At 42.2% G+C, this 17,607-nt stretch overlaps 1 protein-coding gene and 1 pseudogene across 1 annotated transcript in view; both read right to left on the reverse strand.

Annotated features, from left to right (window-relative positions):
* LOC147025028 (extracellular calcium-sensing receptor-like) overlaps positions 1-14,243 on the reverse strand; it is a 35,419-nt gene extending 21,176 nt beyond the window's left edge. The window contains exons 1-3 of the mRNA XM_085885584.1: positions 13,889-14,243; positions 13,416-13,701; positions 9,178-9,451 (exon numbers count right to left, since the gene is read on the reverse strand). Coding sequence (XP_085741710.1) covers positions 9,178-9,451; positions 13,416-13,701; positions 13,889-14,112 — 784 coding nt within the window. The 5' untranslated portion in view covers positions 14,113-14,243. The remainder of the gene's footprint in view (positions 1-9,177; positions 9,452-13,415; positions 13,702-13,888) is intronic.
* Positions 14,244-16,021: 1,778 nt separating this feature from the next.
* Positions 16,022-17,341, reverse strand: LOC147025029 (uncharacterized; annotated as a pseudogene).
* Between the last annotated feature and the right edge of the window lie 266 nt (positions 17,342-17,607).

The following is a 17,607-nucleotide window of genomic DNA, read 5'->3' on the forward strand; positions in this document are numbered from 1 at the left end:
GCAAAACTCAACAGATGATTATGTCGCAAAAACAAAAGCGTTAAAAGCCAACATTTTCATATTTTCACAAAGATATTTGATTTATATGTTTTCGTTTATGAAAAGCTGCACTTGTTTTTCCTATTGTAGATTTTAAATCAAAAGATTAATCACCACCTTTATTTTAGATTTTCTCAATAATTTTATTATATATAATAATCCGCTTGGCCGTCTGTCCGTCTATCCGTCTATTTGTCTGTCCATCTGTCTTTGTGCAACATTCCATTCCACCCATTGGTTGGACATGTCACCTGACTCCATCCACAATTTCAACTTGGAAAAAAACATTCGGTTGCCATGTTGGTGCTTACTGCTCTGCAAAGCCAATGACATCTTCTTAGCTGTCATATTGACAATCGCCATACCCTCCATATAAGTTTTCCCTTCAGTGTAAAACATCCAAAGTGAGAGTTAAAAGGATGCTGATAGGCATCACGGGCCTTGTAAAGATAGGTCTCAACGATCGAAGCAACGGTCTGTTGCCGAATCCACTGCCAAAATAAACATGTGACATCTCTCAAGCAGGGCTTAAACCCAATACCATGGCATTCTAAAAGTCTTTGTCTCAGGTCATTATTTACTTTTTACGATGTGTATATGCGCATCAGGAAGAAGATACTTGTTTTGGGTCATTTATTGACACAATTCACCTCCTCATCGTCACATACTTTTTCTTCATGCCTCACAGGATTCTGAATTATACAGGTGACCGTAATGTGCCATGACATGTATCGTCCATGAGCTGGATCACTTTCTGCTACCATCTTGGGGGGGGGGGAGCTTTTTGGTTCACAAGCGCCAGCCAGAGAGACCACTATATTCGTTATGTTGGGTCGCCGGAATAGGTGACCCTTATTGTCAGTAACTCTGTCTTTGTTTGGATGTTTGTTCGTTTGTCATCAGCATAATTGGTAGTAAACGTGGGCGGATTTTGACCAAACTCGGGTGGTAGGTACATCTTATGACCTTAGTGCTTTGTAAATTGTGATGGTTGTTCGGGATGCTTTGGTTCCCTAGCAACAACCGAAAAACCTTCAAAATTGGTTCCGTTCACGCAAAATCAATTCCGAAAACCATTATCCCACGTACAGTTATGAAATTTTGCACGAATGATCTACAGGTGATGCTCTATGAAATATATTCCGGTTTCTGTGATATATGGAATACTTTACCCGCAGCGCCCCCGACACTTAGGGTATGCGCAAAAATTGGCGAAAATTGAAGGCCCCCTTGCAACCAGGTGAGTGCATCGATACGAATGAAACTTTGCAGGTTCATGGTACTCAATGAGTACTACAACTTTGTCTCAGGACATATTGACCGATTTCACTTCGGTCAGGGGTCAAAGGTCAATTAGTGCAAAAATCGATAATATATGAGAGCTGGAGGTGCCTTCGTGCCAATAGCTACTCCTCCTAGGGTTATGGTCGGATGGTCATGAAAATTCACACTGATCGTCTGGAATACATTGTGCACAAACTCTCGAGCCGGATTTTCGATTTAGATCCTTGTTCACCCACAGCACTCCCTCGAACTTTGGGGATTTCCGATTTCAAACCGCATTTTCGGTACTTTTCATTCAAATGGATACCGAGTAGTTATCAGTAGATGGAACTGGATGAGATTTGATATGCATAATCTTAAGGTGATTCCCTATCCGCTATATGACATCCATTTTGCTCTATTTCTTATCGTTTACATGCTCGGCGACCCATCGCCGCCTTCTGGCTTGTCTGTCTGTCTGTTTGTCTGTCCAGAGCATAACTCCGTGGACTTTGATCCGATCTTGATGAAACTTGGTTATGTGTTCGATATCAATGTCCAGTTGTGTTTTCCTGGATGAAGACGTGCTACGCCCATTGTTGGCGGAGCCACGCCCAAAAAATAGCCATTGAAAATCTATCTTCTCCTCGGGAATTGACTGAATAGAATGGGTTCTTTGGCATTATAATAGCAAAATGAATTATCTAAAACTTGTCGTTGTCCGATTTTTAATTTTCCTCCCAAGGTCAAAAACTTTGAAAATTGCGAATTTTGACATAATAAAAATTTATATGACGTCACAATGATGTATCATATGTGCGGTAATTCATCTCTGCTAATGCCCTGTTCGATTCCCGCAAACAGAATTCAAAAAGCTTGCCTAGTTTCAGAGATAATTTTTTAGGCGATTTCCCTAAGCGGAGATATTTTGACGTCATAACTTTTTTTCGAGGAGGAATTTTCAAAATCGGAGATGGTTACTGTCTCCGCATGGTATTTCTACATATCGTCGACCGAGAATTAACAGGGTCTATCTGACATTTCATTCAATTTAGAAGAAGTCCATGTAGAAGGGCAACAGAGGAAACTAAGTAAGATTATTTTATGTAACCTTTTTTGTACCTGTTATGTAGCACACGATATGAAAATAAAATGTTATGAGATAGCGGCAATTCCACTTTGAATTTTTGATTTCATTTTTCTCAAACTTTAAAAAAGTGTAGTTGGACCCTGTTAATTCTCGGTCGACGATATATACGCCAAGTTTCAGGAAGTTTCGATGAAAACTGTAGGCTGTGAAACAAAAAAAGTCCACAAGAACAACAACGTGAGTAAGACTTTGAGATCCTCCACGAGGATCTAAAAAGAGGTTAAAGGTTACCTTCTCCCAAGCAACATTCATCCAGGTGTTCCTTCATCTTTAGCATTTGCTAAAGCCTGGTGTTGGCTTGGTGGTTAGGGTGGCGGCTTGGGATCCTAGGGTCCTGAGTTCACGCCCCGTTGGCTGCTGAATTAAACAATACACCAGGAGGTTGAATCAGCCTGTCATCCTTCCGGGGTCGGCAAAATGAGCACCAGTGTACTGGTAAGGGGGACACTGCATCAGCGGCATAGCCGCGTCCCAACCAATGATGCAACCACAGGCTGCACACGATAGCTTGGGATATCCCAAGTGTGCCAAAATAAGAAAAAATTGGTCATATATTTATTTTCATTAATTTAAATAAAAATGAAAAAAAACAATTTTCTTTTACATTTTATTTTTCTGTGGTTTGTTCCCCATCGGGGTGGGAGTGGGTGAAGGCTGTTCTTGGGTGAGAAACACACGACATCAACCACACATCACTCCATGATGAGACCTCACACACACGACACTGCACAGATGCACACCTTCACCAATCCAGACTCGAGATTCCAAAAAGTCCTCCCAGTATCCTGATACCCCTCTATCTCCATAACTTCCAGGTACCTATCTAATTCTAATTTAAACTTATCTACTTTTTTCTGCTGCCACTACCTTTCCTGGAAAACCATTCCATGCAGTAACTACTCTCTGATTAAAAGACCCATGCCTTACTACCGTCTTAACTCTCCTCTGCTTTACTCTCAGGTAAATTATGACTAAACTTGGTTGATGATTTTGGTAGGTGACAAGAACAAACTGTTTTTATTTTGGTTAAGGGCTGGATGCAGATCCTGCCTTTCAGTGGGAAACAAAACTTAAACTGTTCATCCCGGTGAAGGTATGTGCTCCACCCAGTGCCATTCGAGTTACCCTCACCAGATGGAATGGTATTGCATTTGGATCCGTTTGTTTGTTACTTGGTGAAAAAAAATTCTCCAAGTGTGTTTGTCTGTTTGTCTGTTTGTCTGTTTTTGTGTCACACGATTTTGGCCACAGTTTTCAAGCAATCGTTGTGACATTTTTTATCTGTGTAGGAGACTGGCCAAGGACAGCAATACTTAAATTTGGTGAAGAACCGAATCCAGATCTGAAATTTTTAACAGTAATTCTTCACCATTGATTGGGCCAAAAGTGATATGTAGCACAATATTATATCTCAAAAGGTAATGGAAGGATTCACACGAAACGTGGTGGACAGGTTGGGAATGCCGCCAGGAAGAATTGATCCAATTTTGGTGAAGATCCGAATGCAGATCTTTTGCGATAATTATTTAATTTTTAACTGATTCTTCTCCATTGAGAGTTGGGGCCAAAACGATATTGCATGTTATCTCAAAAAGTTGTGGATGGATTTGGATGAAATTTTGTGGACCGGTTCGGTGTTTGAAAAGGACTAATTGATTAAATTTTGGTGAAGATCCGAATCCGGATTCGAGAATTTTTCAAGTGATTCTTCACCAATGAGAAATCGGGCAAAAAAACGATATATAGCACAATATCTCAAAAGGTTTTGGATGGGTTCCATGGAAACTTTGTGTCCTGGTTGGGTGTGTGAAAAGGACGAATTGATTCAATTTTGATGAAGATTCGAATCCGGATCCAGATACGAGAATTTTTTAGTCATTCTTCACCATTGAAAGATGGGGCCAAAAACTATGTATAGCATGTTATCTCAAAAAGTTGTGGATGAATTATAACAAAACTAGGTGGATGAGTTGGTTCGGTGACAATAACAAGCCAATTATATTTTGATTAAGGTCTGGATCCAGATCTGACCTATTAGTGGGATACAAAATTTAAACTGTTCAGCTTGGCGAAGGTACGCGCTCCAACGAGTGCCGTTCCATTTCACCAAGCGTTGATCTCTGGGTGATTTTTCATTTGTTTGTCTGTTTGGCTGTACAGAATGTGAATATGTGCATTAATTACAATATGACCATTTAGAAAACTAAGACCCTTTCGAGGCTTCATAACCTGAAGACTCCTAAGTCCCTTTCAAAACCGAAGATCCTGAAGAATTTCTCGACCCTTGAGACCCTTAATAATTAAAAAAACTCCTCATACCCTTGAGAACCCTTTTGACTCTGAAACACTATTTTAGACCCCTAACACCCTTTACAGTTTAGACCTCTTACACCCTTTGAGATCCTGAAGACCCTTCAGACCCTAAAGACGCAGGGCAGCATCTCCCAGGAATCCGTTTTGTTCTTGCCCCGTAGATTAGCCATCGCAGCAAAGATTGGTATTCCCGTCAGCGAAGCGACAAATGTTATATGCTGGTAAGACTCATGTACACATCTCTGATGTTATCTGAATCTAATAAACAAGATTTATCGGATGTGTGTGTCTGTCTGTCTGTTCGCGTTTTTTGCTATGACCGCTGAACCAATAGCCACCAAATTTGATACACAGCCCAAGTCCGATTCGGGGATTGTCCTGAAGGTATTTTCATCGACCACCTGAGCATTTAAAGATCACTTTGCTGGCGTTTTCATTGATATCCAATCTCATTGGTTAAGAGATATCACGTGACATATAACAGGGCCAAAGGCCAGCACACTAAATTAGACAAGCTGTTCACCCATTGGCTCACTGCACAGCTGGCACGCACAATTGGAACCTAACTAAATCAATAATACCTTCACCGTTTTCACAAAGCTGTTTGCTCCGGTAAGTGGTGTACAGTTCTTACTCATAATCGCCACCATGCCCGTCCCTTGAAGATGTATCTTCGACAAATGGACGAGTTGTGTGTGTGCGTGTGTGCAAGGCATGCTTTTTGTCTATCAATTATGTCCGTCCATTCATTAATTATGCACAATTGGAATTTACCTTTTGAACCTTTGGACTGCTGAGACTTCTTCGAATCTCGAAGACACTTTAAGACTCCCAAGACCCTTAAGAACACGAAAGACCCTGAAGACCAAAAAGTTTCAAAGGTCCCTGAGGACCCAAAAGTCCCCGAGAACTAAAAGTCCCAAAGTTCCTGAGGACCCAAAAGTTCCCAAGGACCCCAAAGTCCTCAAAAGTTCCTGAGGACCCAAAAGTCCCTGAGGACCTAAAAGACGCAAAAGTTCCAAAGGACCCAAAAGTTCCCGAGGACCTAAAAGTCCCAAAAAGTTCCCAAGCACCCAAAATATCCTAAAAGTCCATGAAGAACCAAAAGTCCCCAAGGACCCAAAAGTTCATGAGGAACCAAAAGTCCCCAAGGACCCCAAAGTCCTCAAAAGTTCCTGAGGACCCAAAAGTCCCTGAGGACCTAAAAGATGCAAAAGTTCCAAAGGACCCAAAAGTTCCCGAGGACCTAAAAGTCCCAAAAAGTTCCCAAGCACCCAAAATATCCTAAAAGTCCATGAGGAACCAAAAGTCCCCAAGGACCCAAAAGTTCATGAGGAACCAAAAGTCCCCAAGGACCCAAGAGTTCCTGAGGACCCAAAAGTCCCAAATAGTTCTCAAGGACCCAAAACTCCCGAGGAACTAAAAGTTCCTGAGGACCCAAAAGTCCCCAAGGACTTAAAAATCCCTGAGGACCCAAAAGTCCCAAATAGTTCCCAAATGACCCAAAGAGCCCTAAGACTGCAGATCATGTAGACCCTTTAAGACTCATAAAAACGACAAAAAACCCACAAGTCTGGAGACCGCAATGGTTCACGAGCAGTATTTGACGATACAGATTGTTTGAGAAGTCAAGGATGAGACAATGTGATAATTTTTGACCAAGTTATAAAAATGATCAACATGATGTGGTATGAGTGACAGGTTATTAGCTACAAAATGTCAAAAACCCGGTTTCGTTCAACAACTTTCAAAATTTGACCTTTGCATAACCTTTAAAGGTCACAAAACAATGTTGTGGACATTAAAATAAGGAAACAGTATACGTGCTATAGCTTATTGGAGTTAGTTCGTCGAAGAAGGTCGAAAACCCGGTTCGATTCCCACAACTTTGAAAATTTGACCTTTGTGAACTTTAAAGGTCAAGGATTATGACCTTTGGTGCAAAACTTCCTTTGGAACATTCCAGGAACAATATAATGTCATATAGGCTATATGGCATTTCGCACTCCTCGGATTATCCATACTTTGATGAAATCAGCGTAAAAACAAACTTGAAGGGGGCGCCATGGGCAAGGTGTTCGAGATAGAGCAAAATGGTTTCAAGACTTTAGGTGGGGAATGACCTCAACATTATGCATAAAAAATATTGTTATCCGAGCTCTCAAAGTTTGGGCGGTCGTATGATTTTTATGTCAAAATTCGCAATTTTCTAAGTTCGTGACCTTGTGACCTTGACCTTGGGATGAAAATGAAAAATCGAGCTCCGTGGTGCTATGCAGGTGCCACTGGGCTAAGCAAATACCGAAATACCTGCCAGATTCGACAAACCCCCTCGGCGAAGATGTAATTTGAAATCGGCGACCCCCCTAAAAACATGTTTTTTGGGCATGGCTCCACCCATAATGGGCGCACAATGCCCATTCTCAGGAAAACACAACCAGATTATGATATAAACCTCCCACCAAAATTTTTATCAGGATCAGATCAAAACCCACGGAGCTATGCTCGGGACAGACAGACAGACAAGCCGGTAGGCGGACATGGGTAGTCGACTACCCAATAGTACCTGATGCGATCGGCCCATTCGATGGCGAATGACCTATGGATTAAGCACAAGAAAATTCATGATTCTGGCTTCAAGGGTTAATGCTGCAGATTGTTTTTTCGTTAAAATACCCCCACATTTAGAGGTTTTTTGGCCGTTGCTTGGCAACGGAGGGGTCCATAGCAACGGTTCTTTCTCACACATAACTAGGACATACCATGAACCTACCATACCAGTTTCATGTATATCTGACTCATCGTCTCTGAGATATAACGAACTTCGTTTTTATTATTATTTTTTTTTGACCAGGGTTCATTCAAAGTCTATCTTCTCTGACAGTTTTCATTGGATCCGGCTGGAAATTTTTGACAATATGGCTGAATGTACTGCCCACAGTTGCTCATGGCCCGATTTTTGATTTTCGAAAAAATAAATTTTTTATGATTTTTCAAATATTTCAAAGTCCCGTTGCTCGGCAACGGTGGTGTCCATAGCAACGGTTCTCATTTGCACACAACTAGGTCATGGTATGAACCGACCAACCAAGTTTCATCGAAATTGCCATTGTATTAATGGAGCACTGGACCAAACAGTCATATATACATACAGACAGACAGACAGACAAACATATCGACGGAAATACTGACAATAAGGGTAGAAAATTTTCAAAAAAATCTCAATAGATTGACGACCCAACAGACAGACAGACCCACACCAATAACGAATATTGTGGTCACTTACTGACTCGTGAACCAATTAGAATTCCCATGTTTTATACATGTGCCATGTAAGGGTATTTCAAGCAGCTTAATACATCCAACCATGTCATGCCATTCTCATGTAATAAATAAGATTCATTGGATATGTCTGTCTGTCTGTCTGTTCACGTTTTTTGCAAAGACCGCTGGGCCGACAACCACTGAATTTGGCACACAGACCAAGTCCGACCCGGGGGTTGGCCGACATGTATTTTCATCCACAAATTCAGCCTTTAAAGATCCCGAAGAGCCATAAGACCTTTTTTATACATGCTTGAGAGATTAGAACACATTCTTGAGAGAAAACTTTTTACATGCTTGAGAGAAGACTTTATACATGCTTAGGCGATAAGACCCCGAAGACCCAAAGACAAAGAAGACCCTTACGACCATTGGATTCCTTGAACACAATTAAGACTCTTTAAAACCCTGAATACCCCAAATACCTTTTGGACCCTAAAGACGGTTAAGATCCCAAAAGACTTGAAGACTCTTAAGACCCTTTAGAGCTGGAAGACCTTGAAGACCCTTAAGACCCCAAAAAACCCTTAAGACTTTAAAGAGCCTGAAAACTGAAAGACCCCAACGACCCTTTAAGACCTCAAAGACCCTTAACATCCCAATGGCCTGTGATAACCCGAAGACCTTAAAGACCCTTAAGACTCAATCACTCTTGAAGACCCTGACGACCCCTTTATTCACTGATGCTCCCTAAAGACCCCTTTACCCACTGGTGTTCTGGCTCTCCTGCACCGAACGCAGTTCCCCACCCTCACCCCGTTGGTTCTCCTGCCCCCGATCCACCTGTCCCATTCTCAGCCGTGGCGGTTCTCCTGCTTCTCGCACTTCTCAGTTACCCCCCCCCCCCACCCGACTGGGCAATGTTGGGTAACCCTGCTCGTAGTAAATATGAGAAGGGTTCAAAATGTAAACTTGCAAAATGAGGTACTTGCAAAAGTGTAAGATGTGCCTCCAATACACAGGAACCGACAATAAGAAAACGTAAAAATGCATTATTTATCTGCATACAGTCTCGTTGTCCTGTTTCTTTGACATGTCTTCGACGATTGTAAGTGTTTTGTGGAACATTTTAAATCCCCTTTTCTCACCAACTTTTTGAACATCCTTTGGCAAAATAATTTGATTCCAGTCTTCTTGAAATGCAATACAAACTCCTCTTTGTTGTGCCTCACTGACAAACTGGGCCCTGCCATTCCTTCCCTGCTCATCATCAACTGCAAGAGTACCCACGTACTTCCAACCAAAATGCTCCACCAAATGTACCAAGGCAGATATCCAGTGAAGGTCACTTGCGTATGTGCGAATGAGGTATGGAAAGTGTTTCTTATTACTCAGGAGCTTCGATGAGGCACCATAACTAATCTATAAAATAAAAAGAGAAAAAGCAATCAGAGATTGCAGACCCTCATCATGACTTGTTTTGTGTGGTGTGTTGTGTAGTGCATTTTGTGTGGCTCTTGTGTACTTGTGTGTTATGTAATTAATTAGAAATAATTATAACTGCCACTTTATAACTGCTGGCTGTGATTACCGGGTACCAAGACGTCCCGCTTTGATGCAACCGTGCTTTGATCGGACACCTGACCATGACCCATGACGTTTTTATTATTATTCAATTGAATTCAGAATGGGATAAAATAAATTAAATTCAAATCAAATGGAAGACCAAATAGGAACAATCCTGCAATGGAGTAAGCAAAAGGAACCTGAACAAGCAAAAAGCAAAGATGAAATCATTACGAGGAACCTGGATAGGATTCACATTTCAGATGCTATTCTCCACCCTCAAACCCATCCAGGAACAGCCAAGTGAGCCTTATTCTAAAAATTATATAAAAATAAAAAAAAACTCCCTCATCAAAAAATTAAATAATTCTGGCTGCCAGACCATGTGTCCGATCAAGTTAAAATTTATAACATCTGTTCCCCATCACCACCAGGTCACAATTTGAAGTTTCACGTCAATTGATTAAGCGGTTCCAGAGAAAACATTATTTAACATTTTTCTTAAATTCAATATGGCTGCCAAACCATGTGACATCAATTATTCCTGAACAACCCTATACAAGCATGCATTGGGGAACATTTCTGTGAAGTTTCCCTTTGATGTGTCCAGCTGTTCTGGAGAAGAAGATTTTCATATGTTTTCGGGTAAATCCAATATGACTGCTTTCCAATAGGTGTTGCAACATTGCGACGGGGATTTGCTTCCATTCAGCCACAAGAGCATGAGTGAGGTCGGGCACCGATGTTGGGTGATTATGTCTGGCTCACAGTCGGTGTTCCAATTCATCCCAAGGGTGTTCGATGTGGTTGAGGTCAGGGCTCTGTTCAGACCAGTCAAGTTCTTCCACACTGATTTTGACAAACCATTTCTGTATGGACCTTGCTTTGTGCACAGGGCAATTGTCATGCTTAAACAGGAAAGAGCCTTCTCCAAACTGTTGCCACAAAGTTGGAAGCACAGAATTATCCAGAATGTCATTGTATACTGGAGCATTAAGATTTACCTTCACTGGAACAAAGGGGCCAAGCCATACCATGAAAAACAGCCCCAGACCATTATTCCTCCTCCACCAAACTTTACAGTTGACACTGCATTCGGGCAAGTAGAGTTCTCCTGGCATCCGCCAAACCCAGATTTGTCCGTTGGACTGCCAGATGGTGAAGCGTGATTCATCACTCCATATAATATGTTTCCACTGCTCCAGAGTCCAATGGTGGTGAGCTTTACATCACTTTAGCCGACACTTGGCATTGTGCACCGTGATTTTAGGCTTGTTTGCCTGGGTTGGCTTAATGGTTAGGGTAGAGGGCTTGGGATCGTAGGATCCTGATTTCAAATGTCTCTTGGCTGTTGGATTAATACCAGGTGGGGTTGATTCTGTCTGTCATCCTTCTGAGGTTGGCAAAAATGAGTGCCAGCATGCTGGTACACTGTGTTGGAGTGGCGACCTGTCCAGGATTGTGTCCAATAGCCAAAGAGACTGCTTAGGCAGCACCAACGCTCTGCACAGATTATGGTCCCAATGGATGGATGGATGGATCTTTGGCTTGTGTGCAGCTGCTCGGCTATGGAAACCTGTTTCATGAAGCTCTCGCCGAACATTGCTTGTGCTGATGTTACTTCCAGTGTCAGTTTGGAACTCGGTTTTGAGTGTTGCAACTGACGACAGATGATATTTTTTGTGCTATGCACTTCAGCGCTCAGCGGTCACATTCTGTGAGCTTGTGTGGCTTACCCCTTCAGGGCTGAGCTGTTATTACTCCTCGATGTTTCCTCTTCACAATAACAGTACTTACAGTTAACTGGCAGCTCTAGCAGGGTAGAAATTTGACGGACTGACTTGTTGGAAATGTGGCATCCTATGACGGTGCCACGTTGGAAGTCACTGAGCTCTTTCGTACAGCCCATTCCACTCCCAATATTTGTTGATGGAGATTGCATGGCTGTTCGCTTGATTTTATACACCTGCCAGCAATAGGTGTGGCTGAAATAGCTGAATCCACTAATTTGAAAGGCTGTCTGCATACTTTTGGCCATGTTGTTTATATTATGCAGTTCAGTTCCATGATGCAACTCTGATGATGGCATGTAATATGCAGTTGACGTGTGGACTTTCCTGAGCAGATCACATTGATGAAAGACATCATATTTAGAAATTTGTGTCCTAATATGAGTATTTGATTTTGGGTATTGTGAAACTCACTTGAAATCCTTGAACTCAATGTTAACCCCGTTTTCAAATCTTCTTATCCATGTGTCTCATAGGGTATAGTCAGTTGCTCTTAAAGCAGGCTGAAGTCAATATTAACAACATAATATACACACATGGACACTACACCTGAACTTGCCCTCATTAATAATTTTCAAGTAAGGGAGAAATAGACTCAAAGTTATACTTCCTGACCATTATTATTTGTCTCCATTAGCAAGTTCGAGGAGTGTGCAAAAGTCCCAATCTTGATGATGTTGGTATTGGTTGTGTCTCCATTTGCAGATTCATGTCAAGGATCTTATTGCACATCCTCACGTTGTTGCTCTGTGTGGGTTATTTGAGTTCCCTTTCAAGAAACTTCAATGCAGGAGGTGGTCATTAGGCCCAACAAGTCTGCACAATAGTTTTAAAATTCTGGTTGTTTGTCCATGCTCTTTCCCTTTGAAATGCGCACACCCCATTTTTTAAGTATTTGCTCTGATTCACTGAGGGATTGAATGGCCACCTCCCAGACTCGGAGCAAACGCTCTAACAATTACGCCACCGAGTTTCAGTTGTGCAACCACAAACCAAAGTGTGACTCCTTGTTACAAATTTCCTGTGGGCGCAGTGATGGTGGATGAAGTGGATCACCTTCCATTAACTTCGTTGTTACTTATTATTTCATTTTTTTGGTCTAATTTGTGGACGTAATATGTGACGAGGTATGAGGAGGATGTGGAAGATAATCTGCATTGACAGTGTATTCGATTGACAAACAGAAAATTTGCTCATTTGAAGATGGATGATTTTGTTTTATTCTCACTTTATGGAAGGAGAAATCTGTATGAGATAAACATAACAAAGAAGTGAGGTAACATGATCTCTTGGTGCTGTAAAATACCTGTACATTATCTAAGATTGAACCACACCTTCTCTATTGTTTTTTTTTACATAATTTAAAGCACCCTCCTCAGACATTATTCACCAGACTCCCTCATTTCTGTCCAATAGATGTCACGCTCAATTTTAGATGAAATTTTGATCGTCTTTCTTCGGTCCCTTAATCGTGAAGAGCTGCAGCCATGTCGGCTCATGGCCAATCAATGGACATTGTTTCTTATTCAAGTCTTCTGTGATGGTGTGGATGTTGTTTGGTGATGTTGTTTTCTTCAGTACTGCTAAGATCTTGCAAATTAAATGGCATCGACAAGATAAGTTATTAATTGTTTTCTCACATAACTGCATGAAGCAAATTTTCAAAAAATAATACGATGGTGTCTTTTCATGACAAAATCTTAAGAATAACTTTAAACCATTGGTCGCAGCTCAGCTGCACAGTAGGGTTACTCAATCATTCCTAGATCAGGTCATGCATGATATGATCATGCTTTTGAATGCCCCAGATGCAGTAACGAAGTGTTATCGGGGCAACAAACACAAAGAAATGCGAGAAGATGCAATGTGCAACAACATGAGAATGCCAAATATGTAATTAGTTTTTTTCAGAAAAATAGTAATTTTAAACTGATGGATTGTCTCATTTCCTCTAAAACTTCATTGCTCCTCGGAAAAGGTTAAACAAATCAACAATTTTTTTGCATTAAAACACAAATACTAAATCTCACCTGAGGAAAGTTAAATAATGTGAGAAATGGATTCAAAAATGTTACAATTTCTGAAGATGATGGTCCAATTATTACAGATGGCTTGCACAAACTTTTGGATTTATTTCCTAAAAAAATGTTTTCTTGCAAAAACTTCAAGCTGTTTTCCAAGGCAATTGGTATTTGTAAACAAGAATCGTAAATATCATATGTCAATGTAATGTTTGGAAGAAGATCATTCCTTTCGTTTATTTCTTTGATGGCATACTCCAGGGTGACAGCCCATTGCAATGCTTGAATAAACATCCTGCATGGAACAAACGTTTCAACCTTCAGCTGCAAATAAATAATTTAACTATATCATGCTGTGGTATCACATATAATTATGATTAATTATTAAAACATTGTCTGACTTGGCATTGACCACATGCATTGTGAAAAAATTAACAATGGGTAAAATTATCTGAGTCATGTGAATCATAAAACCGGCTTACCCAGTGCAGTGTCGATCTGCAGGTGCCTCTGTAAAAGACAATTCATGAATCACCAATGAATTTCCAATGGGAAAAAATCCCACAATGAAAAAAATTCTCTTGGTTGAATCCTCCGCTGGTATTTCCCCAGTTTGAGTGTCGTAAATGCCTAAGTTTACAGTCGGCAAGTTGCTGAGTAGAAATATAAGCACCATCATCATGTTCATAAAATATAGTATTGACATGTTAACTAATATTTATATTAATGTGTGACATATATCCTGATTTGTCACGTTATTCTTTGAATATACAGACGATGTTTGAAAAGAAAAGCAATTTCAAGGATTTATATATCTTTTAATCTGTCTTCAGTTTGTTCTCGTTCAGCAGTAACTGCAGGGTGTTGCAACACTACATCGATTGAAAAGGGAATGTGAGGGTGGGCTTGGAGTGTGGGTAGAACAATTATTTCTGATTACGTAATTTCCAAATCCACATTGTATTTCAGAAATAATCCCAAATGACTCCGTAAACAGTTATAATTTAATAGATTCGTTTTTTATTTCACTATTTAGCTGCATTTAGTTTATTAGAATGTTAATGCCACAAACATACAAATGAGTTATCAATATGCTGAACAATTTGGATAAATAACTACCTTTGTAAAGATTTGTTTCTAAAATATCTCAAGATCTGCTCCTTCTCATCACCCCTCCCCCCTCTCCTCACCCTTCAATCATTTTGTTTCGTACAATTTAACATTTTCCTTCAATGTTCTAGAGACAAAATTGATGCACATGGACAAGCGAGGTGACAAAGGGTTTAAAAGGCAACTTTTACTGGCAATGGGGCAGTAGGTCTGGCAATGGAGCAAATGGGGCAGTTGCACACAACATGCAGGGGCACGAATGAATAGGAAATGACGGGGAGAGAATGGGGGTAAACACAGGCACCTGCAAATAAGGTCGGGTTAAATAACGTTATTGTCAAAAAAAAAAACATTCAAAACATCATGAATGACCCGTTTGTTTTTCTTCATATATTCATGTTTTTGATTTGTTTTAATACTCTGTAAAACTTATATATTGCTGTGTATTTTGGGGTGGGGTTAGAGATAGACTTAAGGCCTTAGCACTGTTTTTGCATTGTGGATATAGTACCCTCCTCCGATATTAAGGTCAGTGTTTCATGTAAATTTATTCTTCATACCAGCATTGGGGGTGGTGTTGTCAAAGTTGGGGACTTCCGGTTCGGGGATTGGCACACGTGAATGGCTCGTCGGTGAGCTCTCCTTCCAGTTCTTCGAAAGCTAAATTTTCTGGAACATTTACTTTGTATTTTGCTCTTTCGTTTTTGTTTCTGTTTTGATATTTGTGTTTTTCGTCAACTTTTTTGTCCAAAATCATGTCCTGTTGTGATGAATCATTTGGTTTGTATCTCGATCTAAGTCGGGCCGACCTGTGATGGTCGCATGTATGAAGGCGCAGTGGGAGCAGGCAGCGGTGATGGTGCAGCGGGAGCAGGAAGTTTTGACGGCGCAGTGGGAGCAGGAAGCTGTGATGGTGCAGCGGGAGCAGGCAGTGGTTATGGCGCAGCAGGAGCCGGCAGCGGTGACGGTGCAATTGGACCAGGCAGCTGTGGTGGTGCAGCGGGAACAGGCAGCGGTGATGGCGCAGCAGGAGCAGGAAGTGGTGATGGCGCAGCGGGAGCAGGAAGCGGTGATGGCGCAGCGGGAGCAGGAAGCCGTGACGGCACAGCGGGAGCAGGAAGCGGTGACGGCGCAGCATGAGCAGGAAGCGATGATGGCACAGCGGGAGCAGGAAGCGGTGATGGCGCAGCGGGACCAGGCAGCAGTGACGGCACAGCGGGAGCAGGAAGTGGTGATGGCGCAGTGGGAGCAGGCAGCGGTGATGGTGCAGCGGGAGCAGTAAGCGGTGATGGCACAGCGGGTGGTCACAGGAGGAATGTGTCACAATCCACAGTGCATCGCACCCTGCTGCGTATGGGACTGTGTAGCCGCAGACCGGTCAGAGTGCTCATGATGACTCCTGCCCACCGTCAAAAGCATCTAGAATGGGCACGCAAGCGTTGTAACTGGACCTTGGAGCAGTGGAAGAAGGTCGCCTGTTCCCATGAGTCCCGTTTTCTTTTAGATCACGTGGATGGCCCTGTACGAGTGTGCCGTTTACCTGGGAAAGTGATGGCACCAAGATGTGCTGTGGGAAGACATAAGCAGGTGGAGGGAATGTGATACTCTGGGTAAAGTTCTGCTGGGAAACCGTGGGTCCGGCCATTCATGTGGACGTCAATTTGACACGTGTCACCTCCCTAAACAACGTTGCAGACCACATTCGCCCCTTCATGGCAATGGTAATCCCTGATGGCAGTGGCCTCTTTCAGCAGGATAATGTGCCCTGCCACACTACACACATTGTTTGGGAATGGTTTGAGGAACATGATGAAGTGTTCACGTGTTGCCCTGGTCTCCAAATTGAACAGATTTCAATCCGATTGAGCATCTGTGGGATGTGCTGGACCGAAAAGTCTGATCCACGGCGGCTCCACCTTGCAACTTTCAGGACTTGAAGGATCTGCTGCTAATGTTTTGGTGCCAGATATAGTCCATGGGCCCAGGCCAGAAATTCCACTTGTCGGTACCATCTAAGGAAACCAATCCTAGTTATGATTTTTGAATTAGTGTATATATATATATATATATATATATATATATATATATATATATATATATATATATCATATTTTGATGTGATAACCATTGCAGACTGGCAGCTTATAGTCCATGGGACTGTATCACAACCGGAGAACACGTGCAGTCCAACCAGGGCATCACAGACACTGTCTCCCGTCGATCTAGCAAGCTTGTCAATGTCTAGGAACCGTGTGCGGGTTTGCGTACCACACTTCTGATACACGGGGCATGGGATGTCCTTATTGAAGGCAAGACACAGCACGAGGACATCTGTATCTTCGTCAGTGATCACCACAGCCTTGTACCCAGCCTCTGCTGCATGCACAGCATGCAGAAGCATTCGGGTGTCTGCTTCCTCCTGCGTGGACTTCAGCTCTGCCACTTCCTCCCAGTGGTCCTTGGTGAGCTTGTAGCAGACCTCCTCGCAGGTTACATAGAGCAACTTTTCCTTCAGTTTCTCCCTGCTTTTTGGTTCTTTCCACTCCTCTACCAGGAACTTGATTAGACTTGACTTGTTGGAAGAGCTGCAGAGCAGTTTCCTCCACTGCTGAATGTTGTGGCCCGGTGCGATGCTCCTGAACTGGATTGCTGTGCTTTCACCTCTGTTGCATCTCTCTGCGTCTTTGATGGATGTCTCTCGGTAAACATCGAAGACAACATCAATGCGTTTACTCTGGGCTCCATCATGAAGAGCCGTTGACAGTCGCTTCAACCAGCTGTGAAAACGTCTTGTCATTCCCTTTCATCTTCCGTACCAGACTCATGCCATCAATGACAGTTGCTGTTGGCTCTGCAATAACTTCAGCGGGAGAAACACTCTTTTCCAGCTCTCTGGCAAGGGTTGCTTTGTTCGTCTTCTGCAGAGATCCATCGCCATTACCAATTGACCATGGAAAGGGCCCCAGGGGGTGCGCCAAGACATCTCTCATGTGCAGATCTCGACTCTGAACAACGAGGATCATGTGCCCAAACAGGTTCCTGTCACCCTTGAGAACAATTTCTTTGGCCTGCGCTTTGCTGGTTGGTTTCT

This window comes from Eptatretus burgeri, chromosome 6 (genome assembly GCF_056783735.1).
Source record: "Eptatretus burgeri isolate ZD-2024b chromosome 6, Ebu_testis_v1, whole genome shotgun sequence".
Taxonomy (NCBI): Eukaryota; Metazoa; Chordata; class Myxini; order Myxiniformes; family Myxinidae; genus Eptatretus; species Eptatretus burgeri.